This window comes from Galeopterus variegatus, unplaced genomic scaffold (genome assembly GCF_000696425.1).
Source record: "Galeopterus variegatus unplaced genomic scaffold, G_variegatus-3.0.2 Scaffold110, whole genome shotgun sequence".
In the NCBI taxonomy this organism is placed as follows: Eukaryota; Metazoa; Chordata; class Mammalia; order Dermoptera; family Cynocephalidae; genus Galeopterus; species Galeopterus variegatus.
Genome location: NW_007726221.1, coordinates 157,946 through 177,786, shown reverse-complemented (window position 1 = coordinate 177,786; position 19,841 = coordinate 157,946). Strand labels below are relative to the sequence as shown.

At 41.7% G+C, this 19,841-nt stretch overlaps 1 protein-coding gene across 1 annotated transcript in view; it reads right to left on the bottom strand.

The window, feature by feature from the left end:
- Nucleotides 1-19,841, bottom strand: part of ITGA9 (integrin, alpha 9) — a gene marked incomplete at its 5' end in the record, with an annotated part of 177,511 nt that overhangs the window by 46,641 nt on the left and 111,029 nt on the right. The window contains 2 exons of the mRNA XM_008586608.1: nt 13,468-13,575; nt 18,556-18,664. Coding sequence (XP_008584830.1) covers nt 13,468-13,575; nt 18,556-18,664 — 217 coding nt within the window. The remainder of the gene's footprint in view (nt 1-13,467; nt 13,576-18,555; nt 18,665-19,841) is intronic.

Genomic DNA, 19,841 nt, shown 5'->3' with positions numbered 1-19,841 from the left:
CTGAACTGTACTGCACATGGACAGCTTGGGCTGAAACCATCCCCACCTTCCCGAGGCAGTACGTGTTGAATGTAATCTGTGCACAGAAACACACACGCTTTTTCCCTCTGGCCAAGCTCAAATTGACCAAGAGCCCAGCAACATAACCCTTGCTCCAGAATTCAATCAGTCATCCCCCTTCTTTTAAGTGTTTGGCTTCTGTTGAGAAGGACATTTAAAGCAAACCTAATCCTGACCCATTTCAGGAACTTGACTATTCACCTTACATTCATATATGTGCAGAAAGAAGAAGAGGAAAATGGTCTGGGGCCATTGCTGAGATCAACAGAAGAGTGTGTGAGAGAGAAAGAGAGAGGGGTGGGGAGGGGATGGAATATGTTTTCATAACATCTCTGACCAAAGTCTGTGGAGTTTAAGCTTGCTCTTAGAAGCTTTCATTTTTGATAAGTGATTCAATCTCTTATTTCAAAGTTTCACCTTCTTACTTAATCTCACATTGAAATTAAGGCAACCTCTGCTGTGAATCAAGGGAATTTGACAAAACACCTCTACTTAGGGATTTCAATTAAGCACAAATTTCTTGAGTTCTTAGAAACCTTCATGGTCTAGAGGGGCTAGAAGACAAGGTAGGGGTAAGGATGGGGGCAGGGGATAGTGTAGAAAATGACCTGGAAAGGTGGGTGGGAGGTCATGCAGGTTTTGGATCTCATGATTCCGGCCATTAAGATCTCCTTGTAGATCTTTTTACAGAGAATCATAGAGGTATCTCTGAGCATTACACAGAGAAATTACTATGACTAGAAGTCGGCATAGAGAAATGATTAGGACTAAATTTCTCAAATGGTAAACCTGGGCCTCACTGCCTGAGTAACAACGGTTTGTGATGAGAGGTTGGATAAAGAGGCACAGTATTTGGTGCTCAGTTTTAAATTTGTATTTATTTGGAGAAAATGGAGAGAACAAAGAGGATGCCCTAGGATGGGAAAAAGAGAATTAAAGGAATTGTACTTTTTTGGAAGAGAAGGGGAAAGGATGATTAGGTAATAGCTCAACTTCTCTACAAGAGGGAACTAGGCAACTGTTTTCTATTTTAGCTAAGAAAAGGTCAGGGGGAAATCAGAGCACAAAAAATTGAGGATAGTCATAACAATGGGATTTGAGGGATACTAGAATGGCTTAATGAAGAGCACTTGCTGGAAACACAGCTCTGTTGCATTGGGGAGATGTCTCGATTGTATTCTGTCCAAAAGTAGAGGGTGGGATCATATAATCCCCCCAATCCACTCTGGGGCTGTAAATCCATCTCCTGCTGGAGAAGGGTTTCTAAACCTCAAAGCCTTGTTAGAAGGAGCCTCTAACCCAGAAAGCAGGTTTGGTTCAAGTTAAGCCCTTGAATTTCTACAGAAAAAACCAAGGGTGAAGGAGGAGGGAAAAAGCAGCGTGTGTTCATGACAGAGGAGAGTAGTAGAGGCTGAAAAAGAAATGTGAGTTGTTCATTGCTGTTTTGGGTTATTTGCTGAGTTGCTTTAAAGTGCCACTTACATCTTGGTGTCCAGCGAGTCTGCTGCAGGGGGGACTTCTTGTTGCAATCATCCTCCTAGCATTGCTAAATCATAAAACCCAGGACTTCTCTCATGTGAAATGTGCCGGCTGATCAGCATCACTGTCACTGCTGTTGCCAGCGAAATGAGTGATTCACATTGTGGCAGAAAACTCTCCCAGAGTGAACGCTAACGAGCACATACAGAGACTTCTGGATGTCCAGTCTGGACACCATGCAGGGGGAGTATGGGGGCTGACACTTCAAAGGAGAGAAATCAAATAGGGCTAAAATCAAAGGGGAGAGAATTCCCAGGGAACACAGACTTGGCAAGGCCTTCATGTGAAAGATCTCATCACAAACTCCTGGAAGATAGCTTTGGTCTCCCCAGCCTGAATGAAGGTCTCCGTGAGACCTTTCTTGATCACTCTCTATTTAAATAAACACCTTTTTCACTCTTTATCCCCTTGCCTCCTTTATTTTTCTCCATAGCATTTACCATCATGCAATATACTATATGTTTTATAAATAATAATTTGTCTTTCCCCACAAGAATGTAAGCTACAGGAGGGCTGGAAATTATTTTTTGTCTGTTTTGTTCTCCATATCAACCCAGTGCTTGGAATATGTTGGGTGAAAAGTATTTGTTGAATGAATGAACATGTGGATAAAAAAAATCCCACAATAGCCTCATGTGGCAGGGACTGTTATCACCATTTAATAGATGAGGAAGTGGAAATGCAGAGAGATTTAAGTATCATATTTTAGACCAGGGCTGCTAAAATATTAATGCACAAATGAACCACTCAGGGACCTTGTTAAAATGCAGATTCTGATTCAGCAGTTCTGGATGAAGGCTCAGATTTTGCATTTCCACATGTCTAACTTCTAGGTGATGGTAATGCTGTTGGACAGCTACTCGTCTAGACAAAATGATGGCATGACACTTTGCAGGTGGCTGTACAGTCTAAGGGTTAAAAGTGAAGACCAACATAGCCACTTACCAAATCTGTGACCTGGGCTGTCCCTCTAAGTCTTCTGTGTTTCCATTTCCTCCCCAAATTATTATGAAGATTAAATGAATTTGTCCTGGTAAAGTACTTGATACAGTGCCTCTGTACTGTACTTATCTGCAGTAAGTGCTTAATAAAAATTTGCTATTACTTTTTAGCCTGAATCTAACAGCTTCCTCTCAGAATCCTAAGAGTATTATTATTTTCTACTTGACCAAAATAGGAAAAGCCTACATTTATGCTGAGAAGCATAACAATCCACATCTACTATCAAATAGTTAGAAATTCCTGGTGGATATATTATGTGCATATTTTGAGACAGGTTCCTAGAAGTGGAATTGCTGGTATTCATATTTTACGTTTTGACAGTTCCTGTCTGCCTTTCATACCAGCAGTATTTGAAAGTGTCTATTTCCCCTCATCTTAACCAACAATGGATATTAACAATCTTTTAGATTTTTGCCAGTTTAATGAAGGAAAAAACTCATTTTGAGTTTGCATTGCTCTGATTACTGGTGAAGTCAGGCATATTTTCATATGTTTATTTGCCATTAAATTTTCTTCTTTTGTGAATTTCCTATTTATATCCCTTTACCCATTTTTATAACTTTTGGCTTTTATTGTTTTGCAGAAGAAATTTATATATTATTTGCCTGTTAACTATGTTGTAAATATATTCGCCCAAATAATTTTTTAGCTTTGTTTATATTTTGATCACACAAAAGTTTAACCTTTTTGTAGATTTAAATCTGTCAATTTTTTCTTCGTGGCTTCTGGATTTTATGACTCACTTAGGAAGAAGGGCTTCCTATCCAAAGATTATTAAGATATTCAGTACTTTCTGCTAATACTTTTTTTTTTTTACATATAACTTTAATTCTTTTAACTTTTTTTCTGTGAGATGCAGGTTTCCTGTAATTTCTTCCTAAATGGACAGCCAATTGTCTTCACATCATTTATGAATAGTCTATACATCTTCACTGTTTGGGGCCATTATTTCATCAAACATTTTTCTGCCCCCTTCTCTTTATCCTCTCTACAACTCCAATTATATGTATAAGCACATCAATGGTCTCTGAGCTTTGCTCGTTCCTTCTCATTTTTAGTTTATTCTTTTTTTCTCTCTGTCCTTCAGATTGAATAAACTGTATTGATCTATCTTTAAATCTGCTGATTCTTTGTCAGCTCAAATCTTCTACTGAGCTCCTCTAAAGGATTTTTTATTTCAGGTATTTTACTTTGAATCTCAGAGTTTCCATTTGGTTCTTTTTACTTTTTCCATCTATTTTATTATTTGTTTAATTTCCATTTACTTTACTTATTAATAATGTTATTGACATTCTCTATTTGATGAGTCATTGCTACCATACTTTATTTAAACATGATTTCTTTTAGTTCTTCAAACATTTATAATAGCTGCTTTGTAGTCTATGTTAAGTCCTACATCTGGGTTCCTCAGAGATTGTTTCTAGTGACTTTTTTCCCCTGTGCAGGGTTCATACTAACTTGTTTCTCTGCATGTTTCATCTATATATATCTATATATCTATCTATCTATCTATATATCTCTATCTATCTATCTATCTATCTATCTATCTATATATATATTTTCAACTAAACATTTTAGATAATATATTGTGGTAATTCTGGATTCTTATCCCTCCCCTTGGGGGCAGTTGTTGTTACTTTTTTTGTTTTAGTGACTTGTCTAGACTAACTCTGTGGAGTCTGCTTCCCCTGGAGTTTGCAACCTCTGATGTTTCTGGGCAGGTTTTTTTTTTACACTGTAGATGTGTCCTGGATAAAACATAGCTTAGTAATCAGCCAGTGATTGTTCAGAGATTGTACGTAAACATCTTGATCCAGTGAAGCTTCCACCCTTAGCCAATGTGACTGTGTGTGGCTTGGGGAATGCTCTCCAAGTTCAGGCAGTTTACAAGTTCACCTCGGCTTTTACTTTCTGGACTCACAAGTCCTCACATTCAGTCTGTTGATTCTCTGGGATGTTTTAGTAAGATGATAACATTGTTTATAATAGGAGTATTTTGGTTCTTTACAATAAAGGTTATTCATTTCTTTTTATTGTTAAAATCTTCCAACACTACTAAACTAAAGAGACAATAGCAGGAACTCATACCTTGTTCCTCCCTTAGGTTGAAGTTTTCTTTAGGTTTCTGATAGAACCTCTGTCAAGTTGAGTAAGTTTCCTTCTATGCCTTCCTTACTGGGGAATTTTTTTTTTTTTCCTTTTTTTTGTCTTTTTTCGTGACCGGTAACGGGATCGCAACCCTCGGTGTCGCGCCCGCACCGTGCTCAACCAGTGAGCGGACTGGTCTCTATATGGGATCCGAACCCTCGGCGGGAGCGCCGCTGTGCTCCCAAGCGCTGCACTCTACCGAGTACACCACTGGGCCGGCCCGGGGAATTTTTTTAAAAAATCATAAATTAAATGTTAAATTTAATTTCTAGTGTTTTAGAAGCCCTTATAAGATTATCATCTGAATATTTTTCTTTTAATCTTTTTAATATTAATACTAATATAACAAATTATATTAATCAGTTTCCTCATGAAAAAGCAACCTAGCATTCCTGGATTACATCCTACTTCACTCAGAATACATTATTCTTCTAATAGCAATAAATTTGCAAACATTTATTTATTTCATGCCTGGCAGATGCAAAGATTTATTTAGAATTTTTATATCCGTTTTCAAAGTGAATTTGGCCTACAATTTCCTTTTTTTGGGTGAGTGTGCCTGAGACAGGAGGTACTCAGTCTCCAGGGGTTTGGGTTACAAGACAAACCTCTGGATTTCAAGCCACTCCCTAACGTCTCAAGTCCCTTCTCTAGGTGCCCCCCACCCCAGAGGAGAGTTACTGTTGCTTATTGAACCTACTTTTGGTACCAACACAGGGAGATTGAGACCACAGGCAGTGGACTTATGCAAATCTAGTGGCTGAGCATGCTCAGTGGAAAGGAGTTTTAAAACCCTAGTAGCCAAGCACGCTCAGTAAAGTGGAATTTGTCCTTTGAATGATCTTCCACTGGAAGTACTAAAGAACACAGAATATTCTTGAATATACTGGGTGCATGTGATAGAATTTGACCAGTGAGCATGCCCTAAAAAGAGAACTGAGCATGTGCAAAACTGTTACATAACTAGGAACCCCCCCAGTTGAATATTCACTATATGGTATGAATATGTATTAGATAGTGAAACCGTAAAAGTAGAATCCTGGCAGAGCGTGGGGCTGTTGCTCACTCTCCTGGGGCCAGCCTGCACTTCACCTGAACTGTGTATTTTTCTTTCTGTATCAAACTTGCCCTTGGCAGGCTGCTGTTCACCCTAGAGCCAGCCTGCACTTTGTGTGTGTATGTTTCTTACTTTTGTATTAAACTTGATTCAGGCCCTGCTCAGTCTCTGGAGCCAGGCCTTACTCTTTCTGAGAAATCTGTATCTCTTATTCGTTACATTAACTCTGTTCTCACTTTCTACTGTGACTCTGCTCTTTGAATTCTTTCCTGTGGCAGAGTGAGGAACCTGGTAAGAGGACAGGGTGGGTGGAGGCTGTCTATCAGGCCTGCCCAGACCCTCTCCTCCAGTATCAGGCCCATTCTCCATTTCTGGTTACTGTACTGGGGATATGTTACTCTCCTAGAATGAGTTGTTCATCTTCTACTCCCAAGAACAGCTTATGTAACAGGAATTATTCGTACCCTGAAAGCTTGGTAGAACTTGCTTATACATCTATCTGGGTCTGGTGCTTTTAAAGGTGTATGTCTTTGTCTACTTTTATATTGTTTTCAAAGGTAATTGGTTTTTTTGTTTGTTACCTCATGCATATCTTACTAGGTTTTTATATTTGTGTGAATCAAATTATTATTATTATTATTATTTTTTCCTTTTTGTCTTTTTTACTGACCGGTAACGGGATCGCAACCCTCGGTGTTGCGCCCGTACCGGGGACCGGCAACGGGATTGCAACCCTCGGTGTTGCGCCCGCACCACGCTCAGCCAGTAAGCGGGAACCAGTCTCCACATGGGATCCGAACCCTTGGCGGGAGCGCCGCTGCGCTCCCAAGCGGCGCACTCTCCAGTGTGCCACCGGGCTGGCCCTGTGTGAATCAAATTATGAAAAGATCCTATAATTAAAAAATCTTTATATGAATATGGTTCTTTTTATCATTTCTAGTGGGGTTTTTTGGCATCATCATTCTTATTTACTTCCTGATTAATCTTGTTATATGTTTATTTTATTGGACAAAAACAAAACAGAAAAACAGCTTTTGGTTTTACTGATGTGAATACCTTTGTTGTTATTCACTTTTTCATTTCATGACTTCTGCTTTTTCCTTAATATCTTCATTTTACTTTCTTTTAGTTGAATTTATTTTATTGTCCACTGTCTAACTTTTATGTTGTCAGTTTAGTTCATTTATTTTCAGTCTTTCTGTTTTCCACATGGAAGCAGCAACATGTCCCTCTGTGTAGGTTTTGTCTACATTCCATTAGTTTTGATATGAACAAGCTTCCATTGTCTTTCATTTCTAATTTGTTCATCTCTTCAACTTTCATTTCTTCTTTATCTAAAAATTTAATTAAAATGGTCTTTAAAAATTCCATAGTAAATATGTTTTTGGTTGTTTGTTTGGCTAACCTTTTGTTTTTAGATTCCAAGTTTATTGCACTGTGGTCAGAGAATATGACTTGTATAACTTTGACCTTTAAAGTTCCACTGAGGTTTGTTTTGTGGTATAATACGTGAGTAATTTGTGAATGTTCACATATGTTTGAAAAGAATGTGCAGTCCCATATTTTTGTCCTAGAAACTCTGCTAATTGCTCCATATACATTAGTTTCTTCAATTCTTACAATGTGAGGTGGGTACTACTATTAGCCTGTGTTACAGATGAGAAAAATAAGCGTGGGGAGTTAAGGTAATTTTCTCGAGGTTACTGTAGCTGGTAAGCAAGGGAGCAGTAATGAAACTAAGACATTCTGACTTCTGTCTTGGTGTCTCTCTATATATGTCTAAGAGATCACAATTGCTAGCTGCATTATTCAAATACTCATTATTTTATGCCTCCTTGCGGGATGATTTTGAGAGAAGTGCACGAGTGTTAAATCTGCCTGCGGTGAGTGTGAATGTGTCAGTTTCTCCATATATTTCTACCACATATTGCTTTGTGTGTTTAGAGCTGCATTGTTACAGAAAAGTTCATTTATTTTACAAATTCTCAGTGGATTAAATCTTTAATCACTCTGAAATACATTCATTTTCCCTGTTTAACATTTGTGGGTTTTGGGGGGCTTTAATTATATTTTGTTTGCTGTTTGCATTGCTGCATTTGCTTTCTCTTAATTAGCCTTTGCCTTTTTTTTTTTTTGATGCCTTACATTCTGGGTAATTTTCAAGGTGTCTCTAAGTATGTTAGGCTTGGACTTAAAAACTCCAATCTGAGAGTCTCTGTTTTTTCTAAGCCATTTAACAGATTCACAGTTATTTTGATTATTGGTATGTTTGGATTTATTCCTGCCATCTTATTTAATATATTTTTTTCCCTTCATGATGTCTTTTTATGGATTGTTTTGAATTTTTTTCTGTTTTAAATTCTTCTTCTTTATTGGGTTGAATGTCCTACATTGTTTTGATTCTTCTAAGTTGTCCCTAAAATTTTTACGTATTTAAACTTTATTTTACCAAAGCCTTGAACTAATTGGTACATAAACTCTTCCCCCAAACAAGACAAGAATCTTGGCTTGCTTTCATTTCCATCTCCCCTGTATTCTAACTCTTATATTGAGATCATCTGGGATTTTCATCACAGGTTGTTATTAAAAAATAAATAATAAGTTTAACTGACTTTTTTTCCTTGTGCATTACATTCTTGGAAAATCCCTTAAGTTTCTAACCCACTATTTTATTTTTTTTTTATACAGTCTACCACGCAGCTCATATGTTGAGGTTTTATTTGAATGATAAAAATTTTAAATTTATAACTCAGTTTACTCCATTTCATGGAAACACTGTCTTTTTGCATCAGTCTGAAGACATCATTCCTGCTTATTCTAGAATCTTCTGTTTGCCTTGTTATTATGCCTGCTGGTATTGTTAGCTCTTCTTCTGATTTCAGTTGGCGCCTGTCTGTCCTGGTGTATATGCTCCTCATCTGGTGGGTAATTCTTGGTGATCTGCTCATCATCTGTCTGCCCTGTTGACTGAGCCCGCCTCTGGTCACTGGGCAGTGCTCCCAGGAGGGTGTGGAATGCAGTGCTGTGGGAAGCACGTGCGCGCTGGAGGCAGAAAGACCTGGTTACAAATTCAGCTGTATTACTTATCAGATGTATGAGGTTGGGCAAGTTTTTGAGTCTTGGTTCTTCAACTTGGGATAATAAACTTACTTTATGGAGGTGTGGTGAGGATTAAATTTGACAGCACACAAAAAAGGCTCCTAGATCCTTGGGACAGCAATAAATGGTATTCTTTACTTTTTCTTTTGTCAGCAGAAATTTCTCCACTCTAGCTTTTGATTATATCTGATTGATTTGATGGCCCCAACACCACCCTTATTAGAAGCTTCCCCAGATCATCCTTGCGGAAACACTTTGGTTTTCCATTTCTAAGTTTAAGCTTCTGTTGTGGCGCAGTGATACATCAGTTGTGCCTTTTCTTCATGAGGATATAGGACAGCCTCATCACAAGCTAATTGAAGTTCCCACATCAACTGACTCATTTAGGCAGAAATTAGTAGACATGGGCAGCCCTGTCTGGTGTGCATGCATGGGGAGGCAGGGAATTTTATCATTTACTAAAATGTAAGTCCTGGCACCAACTTGGAATATTCTAATGGATATTGGTGTCCATATATTGATATCAATATCCTAATGGTGCCCTAAGGCAAAGTTACTGATGTATTTCCTTGGAAAATTATCCTTCATCCCCACCCTATTTTAGTTCTTGGAAATTGGGTCAGTTCTTTAGAATCACTGCCCAATAGCAAGGACAGAGATCCAGAGAGGTCATTATTTTCAGAGGGTTTTGTAGGAGGAAGAAAGAATATTATGACATTCATTTCATGCTTCTTCTAGATTAATATTAGAGTTCCCTGAAATGCCCAGTACTTTTACTTGGAATAAAATTCTTGCCCTTCACACCCTGCTAGTCATCACTCATGACTTTTTTCCTTCTTGTACATTAACAAGGGCCAAACCCCAAAGCCTTCTCCTCCAGTGTTAAAAACCTGCTCACAGAGACAGCTTTTTAGCTTTATTAAGTGAAGCTTGGGGCTTGAGACAAATCAACATCTCTTCCCTTGAGCCTGCATACATCATGAGTGAAACTTAACTTTGGAGCAGACCATCTCCCAAATCCAAATGGTCTTGCCTTCATGAGCCATTAGCCAGTGACAGATGCGTTATCTTGGCACTCTCTTAGACCTGTGCTCAGGGGCTCTGCAAAACGTTGCAGAAGAAAAGAACTGCAAAAAAGTGAAGTGGTTAAATTTTTCAGGCCAGTTCCAATCAAGCTGTGTGAGAGAAGATAGATCCTCACTTCAAACAGGAACCTTCTCTAAGGAGCAAATGGACATGTTTTGCCTCACGTGGGCTGTATGGCCCACAGAAGCCACTGCTCTCTGCAGCAGCTAGGGGTTTCATTTGCTGACAACGTCCATGACCTGTGGTTAGACAGCCTCGGGTGGCAGGCGGCCTGGTCTTCCCCATTCCAAAGTCAGCAGAAAATGAAGGTGTAGGTCTACAGCACACATGCAATGCAGCCCATAAGAGTGATTAATTCAGCAAAGGTCACAGGAAATGACTGTGGTGTAGTACTCCCTGTCATACTGCCAAGATATCTACCTGCTGTACACCCTGAAGGAACACTCACCATTGCCTATTTGCATAAGAGAGTGGAGAAGCACGCACAGCTCCACCGCAGTAGACACCACCCCTGTTGTACTCCCACACATAGTGACGTTCCCCCATCTGGAGTGTTCTCCTGGTGAACTCCTACCCATCCTCTAAGCCCTGACTCGAAGAGCCTACTTTGTGAATGCTCCTCCCCAGGATGGGCATTCTCCCTTTGTACTACCCTTGGCTGTTGTACTCCCACACATAGTGACGTTCCCCCATCTGGAGTGTTCTCCTGGTGAACTCCTACCCATCCTCTAAGCCCTGACTAGAAGAGCCTACTTTGTGAATGCTCCTCCCCAGGATGGGCATTCTCCCTTTGTACTACCCTTGGACCTGGGCATGCTGCCATTACTGCATTTGTTTCATGGTATTGCAAATGCATTTTATATATCTGTCTCCTGTAAGACAGCAAGTTTCTGGGGCAGATGTGTAACTTGTTCTTCTTCGCAGAACCTGGCACATAATAGGTGCTTGCTCAGCCAGTGCCTGCAGAATAAATCAAGAACGATTTGTCATTGTAATGATGTTATTTTAGATGGACTAGAAAGGTCTGTCATTCTTCCTCTTTCTGACTCTATTATTTTCATCATCATTCTAACTTGGCTTCCTGAGGGACACTCGGTCCACAGTGGCCTGTCTACATTTTCCCCTGTGCTGTGGGAAGTCAATGTGTCCCCACAGGGCTCCACACAACCTCAGTGGGTGGGAAGTGATGGAAATTGATAGTCTTTCTTCAGGCCACCACCATGGTTCTGTTTCTAAATAAAATGCAAGCAGAACGGAGGGCCTCAGGAAAATTTGCTACAAGGAAAGAAGACATGAACCAAGGCTGAGAGTATGGAGTGGTCACACCTCATTAGGTTCCTCATAAAAGTCTCTCCTATATAAGCAGACGCACTCTCCACTAACAGACACCCAGACCTCAAGAAATCCTTGGGCAAGCATGGAAGACCCTTTGGTGAAAACTAGAGGCAGGTGAGTCCTGCCCAGGGACCCCAGTGGCAGCCCCGGAGACTTCTAAATGAATTCTGAACCAACTGTCAGAAAATCGTGCCAGAGTCAGGCCATAGGTGGAGTGATGGCCCAGGGCGCACAAAGCCAGTAAGCCCACTCCCAGCATTCTATACGGTTGATAACCATGGGCAATATGGATATCAAGGGCCATCATCATAAGGGCAGCCTTAACAGGAAAGAAATAACCTGAGGGCCACAGTGGGGTGTGGGGACAAATTACAGATGGGCCTTCCCTCCATGGCCCTGGTAATCTGCCTCTGGGCTTTAGTTGACTTAACATGTCCAGCTGGTGTCCAGCTACTTGGTAGCCTGTTGGAGGCTGGGGAATGGTGGTAGCTGAGGGTGGGGGCAGGGAGGGAATGCCACCAGGTCTTAAGGTCACCTCCTGGTGCAGTATGGAAAATGAGAGCTGGTTTCTCCTAATAGGAGTGAGCTGGACTTGCACCAAGCCACCCAAATCCCCAGAATCAAAGCTCTGCTCCATTCAAAGTCCCAGAAGGCCAAAGTGGAGAACGTTAACAGCTTTGAGTCACACCTGACCCAGTGAGCATTCTCAGGCTCTGGTGGACAAGGGAGGGGCAAGGCTGGGAACTTTGCTAAGCACAAGATGCCCTTGCTTAGCACCAGTGGGCTTTAAGGTGAAGGGTGTGCTGGCTGCAGGCCTCTGACACAAGCATCGGGGGACTGTTGTCTCATCACTCTTTCCTATCATGCATCCACTTTTATGTTTCCAGCCTCATCATCACTCTGGTCTCCAGTGATGACTGTTCATAAGAATACAGTGCTTGGCGAGATTTGTCAGCAAATTTGCTTTTCCATACCACGAAACTGCCCTAGGCCTTTGATCATAGGCTGGTCTACCCAACGGAAGGCTTGGCCACCCTTGAGAATTCTGCTAAAGACTTTGTGAAAATTCTAAGTACAGTTTTGAAAATCTCAAGGGTTTGCTTCTGAGAATTCAAAGAACAAAATACAGCCAGCTCATACCACTTGGGTGTTTGAGGGTCCACTAAGCCAGACTAACAGTCAAGCAGTTCTGCAGATCTTCAGAAAAAACACTTCTAGTGCCTTCCATTCAAGCCAGCTATTTATAAATGTGCTCCAAAGTCCTTTATAGTGGCTTTTCCTTGGCCCGATGATCAATAGAGAGGAAAAGGGATATGCATAGTTCTGAGGCACCTTTAGAATTTGAGTGACTTAAATTTCCTGTTTTGTTCAATAAATCATTTTGTCCATGGAGAAAAAAAAGTCTCTGCACAACACTGTAGATGTTCATGTGAACAACTCTTGGAGAGCACGCTCCATGAGGAGAACACTGCCAGACGTTGGAGGAAAGGTGGAGTGGTTAGTATGATTAATGATACTTAAGAGGGTAGACAGGTACACGTGTGGTGTGTTAACCTCACGCTCAGTTCAAACCACAGTACACTGTCAGTCCAGAGCACTGGAGGCTTTTCTTCTGCTGGTTTGGCAGGATGTACAGAAAAGGACACACCATGGAACATAAATGGATTACTGTAAGGGACGTAAACAACTGAGCAGGCAGCTCAGGAGGGGTGACCTGTTCCATATCCATATTCACACAGCTCCGGTTTTCAGTCCATGCAACCCAAGAGGACAGCAGTGCCAGAAACTACTGTCACTGTCACACGATGCTTTCTGGGCCTCTACCCTGTGGGCAATTCTGGGCTCAGATGTGTCACTGTGGGCCTTGCTGCCCTGTCAGGAGACAGTCAGCCCCAGGAGCTAGGTTCATAACCAACCCTTCCCCATCTCTGAAGAGGTCTACTTACGGCGTTAGCCAAACAGTCTCAACATAGACATTCAGGTATTGCAGGTCCCCTGGCTATCTTCAGATACATTTCCAAAGGGGAGAATGAGTTAAATTTTTGGGATCCTCAAGTGGACATGAGGCTGAGGTGAAATACAAAACTCAAATGAGCTAGCTAAAAACTGAAAACAACAGTGAAAACAAATGAAGAACTCACCACCATCTCCTGGACATGAAACATCTCTGCACCACCAGACAACAGTCGATTAGGGAAAGAGATGCTGACAGATGATCCAGGAAGGGTGCTTGGGCCAGTGTTATACACCTGTGGGTGTGAAACACACACAGCAAGTTTGGATGGAAAATAACAGATCTTCATTTCACTTCATGCAATATATACTCTAAGATTCTTTGGGATCATACACAGAAACTATAGGGTTTGGATTTAGGTCATGACTTGAAGTAAAATATTGAATGATGGGAAATTTCAACAAAACAAATCCTTCTAATATGGATCTTAAAATCCAAAACTTTCACATTACCTTATTCCTTTTCAGCATTTTCTTAATTTCTTCCTACTAGAAATTATATTTCTTTTTACTTACCTAGAAATGTACTCATAGCCTATTACACTTGGTGGAAACCCAGACATAATCTAGTCCAGTGGTTCTCAAACTTTTGCATAACATCAGAATTATCTGAGGGGTTTGTTAAATCACAGATTGGCATGGGGGGGGGGATCATGCCCAGAGTTTCTGAAGCAGTCTAGGGTGAGGCTAGAGGATTTGCATTTCTAACAAGTTCTCAGGAGAGTCGGATGCTGCTGGCCCAGGAACCACCCCCAGAGACCACTGATCTGGTTCAACTCCTTTCCTTTTACAGTGTGAGATAACTGAGACCTTCAAAGACCAAGTAGGTTGTCCCTAAACCAAGTGATCTCATTTACAGAAAGGGCTATTTTTACTATACTATCCAGCTGATTCAGTATCTGGGCAATTTGTAGCTAATCACTTGCTAATATTATTTGATGATATCTATGCACCTATTTTATACCAGCATTTGGTATAAAACTTTGTCCCTCTTATCTTCCCTGCCATACTCTCCATTTTCTGTCTCTGGAAGCCAAAATCATATCCCAAGAAACAAGGGAAATGATGGCAGCCACAAAGAGACCGATAAGAGTAAGGAGATAGAGCAAAGGCTGAATGTGAAACTCAAGGAAAAAAATGGAATATGAAGGAGAACAGAAAATATGGGTAGATTGATAGACACAAAATAGGTGAGTGGTTGTCTAGGGCTGGGGGGTAGGGAGAATAGAGAGTGTGACAGGCAGAATAGCAGGCCCCCAAAGATGTCCACGTCCTAATCTGTGCAACCTGTGAGTGTTATGTTACATGGAAAGGGGGAATTAAAGTTGCTAATCAGGTGACCTTAAATAAAGAGATTATCTTGGCTTACCCAGATTGGCACACTGTAATCACAAGGACTCTCATATAGGGAAGAGGGAGGCAGAAGAGTCAGAATCAGAGAGAGAACATGGGAAGAAAAATTCGACCAGCCACTGTTAGATTTGAAGATGGAAGGGAGCCATGAGCCAAAGAACCCAGGCAGCCTCTAGAAGCTGAAAGGGCAAGAAATGGATTCTCTCCTGGAGCCTCCAGGAAGGAGCACAGCCCTGCCGACACTGATTTTAGCCCAGTGAGACCCATTTTGGATTTCTGTCCTCCAGAACAGTAAGATGATAGATACATGTTGTTTTAAGCCACTAATTTCGTAGTAATTTGTTACAGCAGCAATAGGAAATTAACATAGGCAGTGACTGCTAAATAGGTACAGGGTTTCTTTTTGGGGTGATGAAAACATTCTAAAATTAGATTATGATGATGGTTGCACAATTTTGTAGACATACTAAAAATCACTGAATTGTATATTTTAAACAAGTGAACTTTAAGGGAATAATATCTCAATCAAGATATTATTTTTTAAAAGATTAATTTTTATTAGTCAATTAAAAATGAATTTAAAAAAATGAGTATTAAAAAAACAGATGAATTTAAAAAAACAGGAGACGAGTAGGATGGAGGAAGACAATGCTTGGTGGCCCAGGGACTGGAGAGAGAATTCAAGGACTTGAATCTCTGAAGTCGAGGTCAGAGGGCAGCCCCCCCCCCCCCAAAGGCCAGAAATCTAACTGGGTCTCCACATGAGACAGAATGTATGAGGTTCTAGCTCCAGTCAGCTCTTCCCTAGAAAACGTGTCTTCATTTTTTGGCAATAGTTGGTTTTTCTTCAAAGTATAAATAGATAAAAAAATGATAGAGCAGATGAGCGGTTGTTGCCAACTCTTGATTCAAAAAGAATAAATTTTACCAAAAATAACAACCCTCAGACAAAAGAAAAGGAAGGAGTATCTAGCCACAATTGAAATAACTAATTTGAAGTGAAACACGAGAGCACAGAATTGAAAAGAAACCCCCTGACATGTCTGGGAAATCCCAATTAAAGCATGCAGGGGGATAAGCACAGAAAATGATTCTGATTTATATTATTTCACTTATCAGAGCCAGGAGGATGGGAGAGCTTGTATTACCATATTTATTTTTAACAAATGTCTTAACATTGGATTTTCTGCAAATGTTCATGTGAAACATCTACATCATTTTTCACTGTTGTTTTTCAGATGGGGAAACGCTTTGACTCTTGAGGCCAAGAAAAGCCTATCAATGGCCAACAAATTATTGTGTCTGTTGAAAAACTGTGATGAAATGTAGAAAGCAGGTCTGGCACTAGTATTTCTGCCTTTCTGCCATCTGCAATTGCATGGAGTCTTTAAACAATTATGTAGCTTGTTGAATAACAGATTTTAAAAGACATAAAACAATCCATTCATATGGAAAGTCTTGTGTTGTTCTTCAGGAATGTTGTTGCTGGAATAAGGAAATATAGAAGAATTTCCCCCATATTCCTGATCCCCTCCGCCTCCCCAACTATCTCCACCTCCTGGTCATTATCTCCACCAACCTGGTCAGTGATCCTCCTGCAGGACAACCATAAGAAGACAATTATACCAAAAAAATGAGTCAGAGAATTCTCAAGAAAACAGTGGGCTTTGCTAACACACAAGGATCTCTTTCTGATCAATGGCCCACACTATCAATCTTCCAGACCCAGCTGACTCTCAGCCCCGGACTGAATGCTATGCACTTCCTCAGGCAGTGGATCAGAGAGAAGTTTATCCAAGGGCCATGCCAATCACTCATTCCCCAGGGCCCATTCTCTAGCCTGGGTCCTATTTCAGGTCAGATACAAAGAAAGATATTTGTCTGAATACCAAACTAGAAGCTCCCTGTAAAAATTCCTCCAGAGAAACAATTGGAAGGATAAACTGCATGCCCTCAGATTTCTTTTTTTTTTTTCCAGAGGGTGATAAGAATATTCAGCATCTTTTGTATAACTGCTATTCTTGCCTTCTTTCAACACCTAAACCCTCTTCATTACATGGTCTGTGTCACTTGAACCTTCGAAATAATTTTCTTGACTGTACCTTTTATTAAAAGACACCTCAAAAACTAAGAGTAGGAAAGAATATAAACAACTAAAATAAAATAAACCCATCTGGTCTTTACCTGTTTTCCGTCCAATTACAAAAAGGAAAGGAGAAAAATAAACCAACTTGGAGAAGCAATTCAGAAACACAGAAGTGCTATTCAGAGCAATGGCTCTACAGTCTCAAAAGCTCCAACCCCACCTTTCCCTTTCTCCCTTGTAAATCAAGGGCAGATGTGACAGCTGGGGCTTAGCTGGTCAGGCGGCGCATCCTCTCTGAGCTAGGGACATGTGTTATCCATCATGGTTTCCGAGATCTTGTGCCTGGGAGAACACTCTAGAGAGAGGAAGACCATTGTTTGTGAGAGCCCACAAATTTTTACTGCCTCATTCTCTGGACCCTCACCCTGTCATTATTTGTCATTCCTCAAGTCCACTTCGGAGAGGCCACAGGGTAAGAAAATAATAATTATTTGGCCATAGCACTGAATGCCAGACCAGGATGCCATCCTCTCCATGGGGAAGGAAGAAGCAGGGAAGAGCTCTGGGAGCTGTGAGACGTGGACTTTGGTGCACCACGGGGCCACTTGGGCCCACCTCCCTCTCCTGAACATCATCTGCAGCTGCTGGCAGGGCGCTGGGCCACATGAAATCCAGTGAATGCTGACCTTCCCTGGCCTCAGCCCCATCTCTCCTAGCTCTGGGACCTTCTGGGTCCTTTCTCACTTGGGAAATCCCTGTGTTTGTCAATTGACAGAAATGGACTGGATGATACTGAGGTCCCTTTATCTTCACAAGCAAATATTCACATGTTGAACTGCACCGGCCCAAGAATTCACACTTTAAAGCAGGGGTCATCAACTATGGCCTGCAGGCCAAATTTGGTCCAATGCCTGTTGTCACACAGCCTGCAAGCTAAGAATAGTTTCACATCTTTAAACAGTTGGGAGAGAAAAAAAATCAAAAGAAGAATAACATTCTGTGACATGAAAATGATATGAATTGCAAATTTTAGTGTCCATAACTAATGTTTTGTTTATGTGTTGTCTGTGACTGCCTCTGCACTGCAGTAGCATAGTTGAATAGTTGCCACAGAGACCGTATGGCCTGCAAAGCCTAAAATACTCACCCTGTGGTCCCCAATTAAGAGAAGGAACAGTGTCCTTCAGGAGGCCCACAGTCCACACCAAGGGGCTCTGCTGGAAATGGTGCTTACGTGACTGGGTGAGCCAGCCTTGGCTCAGTGAGGGCACAGTTTGTGTCTTCCCATGGGGGTTTCCATGGGCTCACACGGCTCTGCTCTTGCAAAACTGCACTTCTGAAAGGCTGCTCCCCTGTGGGAGGAGTGGGCTCCTGGCTGAGTCAGCATTAAAGCCCCAGGAGGAAGGGGACACAGCAAAGCCTCCGAAGCACCCCTGCCCATAAGGTGGAGAATGACGCAGAACAGAAAGGAGTCCTCATGAGATCACTCAGGCTGGGACATTGGCTAAACCTTGGCCATCCCATGCCTTCTTAGGGAAAGCTGATGTTCACCATGATGCAGTTCTCCTTCCAAGTCCTGAAAAGCAGAGGAGTCTGCACAGCAGAGTGCCAGACAGAGAAGGGATTAATTCTGTGTGTGGTTACAGATCACACACACCACACCAGCCAACCAGGCTGGGAAGGGTTCCTCCTGAAAATAGTCTGGCCTTTTAGTTGCCATTCAGGAGGAGACATCCCATGAGCCCTTCCGCTGGCTCCCAGTGACAAGGGTGGGTACCTGAAGGGTGACGTTGAGGGGCTGAAAATGACACTCCAGATCATCCAGCTGAATGAAGTTGGATGCATCCACAGACTCGCCGTATACAAAGGAGGTTGGAGACATGACTCTGAAATAGGAAAGCATGAACTCTGTCATCCCACCCCACAGACAAGCATCCACAGTCACTGCTGTCCTGAGAACCCAAACATCTGTATTTAATCTGTTGTCTTCACCAAATGCTTCCCCTCTGGAACTGTTACTTCTCTCTCCTATGAATGGACAAGGCCAGACTATGCTTTCTAAACAGATATTTCTAAAACGTCTTCTCATCTTAAGTCACATTAGTAAGTTTTATCTACAAATACAGTTGGCCCTCCATATCCATGGCTTCAGCATCTGCTGGATTCAACTAACTGCAGATAGAAAATACTTGAAAAAAAATTGTATCTGTACTGAACAAATATAGACTTTTTTCCTTTCCATTATTCCCTAAACAATATAGTATAACAACTATTTATACAGCATTTACATTGTATTATAAATAATCTAGAGATGACTTAAGGTATATGGGAGGATGTGTGTAGGTTATATGCAAATACTATGCCATTTTATATCAGGGACTTAAACTTTTCTAAATTTTGGTATCCTTAGGGGGGTCCTGGAACCAATTCCCCATGGAAACTGAGGGATGACTATATGTAATGGGATTAAATTTCTAAAATGAGGAGGGAGGGGCTGGCCCGGTGGCGCACTGCTACAGTGCGCTGCTTGGGAAGTGCAGTGGCGCTCCCGCTGAGGGTTCGGATCCCACATACAGACCGGTTCCCGCTCACTGGCTGAGCGAGGCGCGGGAGCAACACCGAGGGTTGCGATCCCGTTGCCGGTCCCGGTCCGGTACGAGCGCGACACTGAGGGTTGCGATCCGTTGCCGGACACACACACACACACAAAAAAAAGATAAAATGAGGAGGGAGACTATGGTAGCTTTTATTATTTAAAAACTGGATTGTAAAATTATACATTGTCCGTTTTGTCATTTGAAAAACATTTTGTGGGTCGAGGAAAACGATGATAAGCTTTTAAAAAATAAATATGGGCCGGCCCAGTGGCGCACTGGAGAGTGCGCCACTTGGGAGCGTGGCGGCGCTCCCGCTGAGGGTTTGGATCCCATGTGGAGACCGGTTCCAGCTCACTGGCTGAGCGCGGTGCGGGCGCGACGCCGAGGGTTGCGATCCCGTTGCCGGTCCCCGGTGCGGGCGCAACACCGAGGGTTGCGATCCCGTTGCCGGTCCCGGGCCGGTACG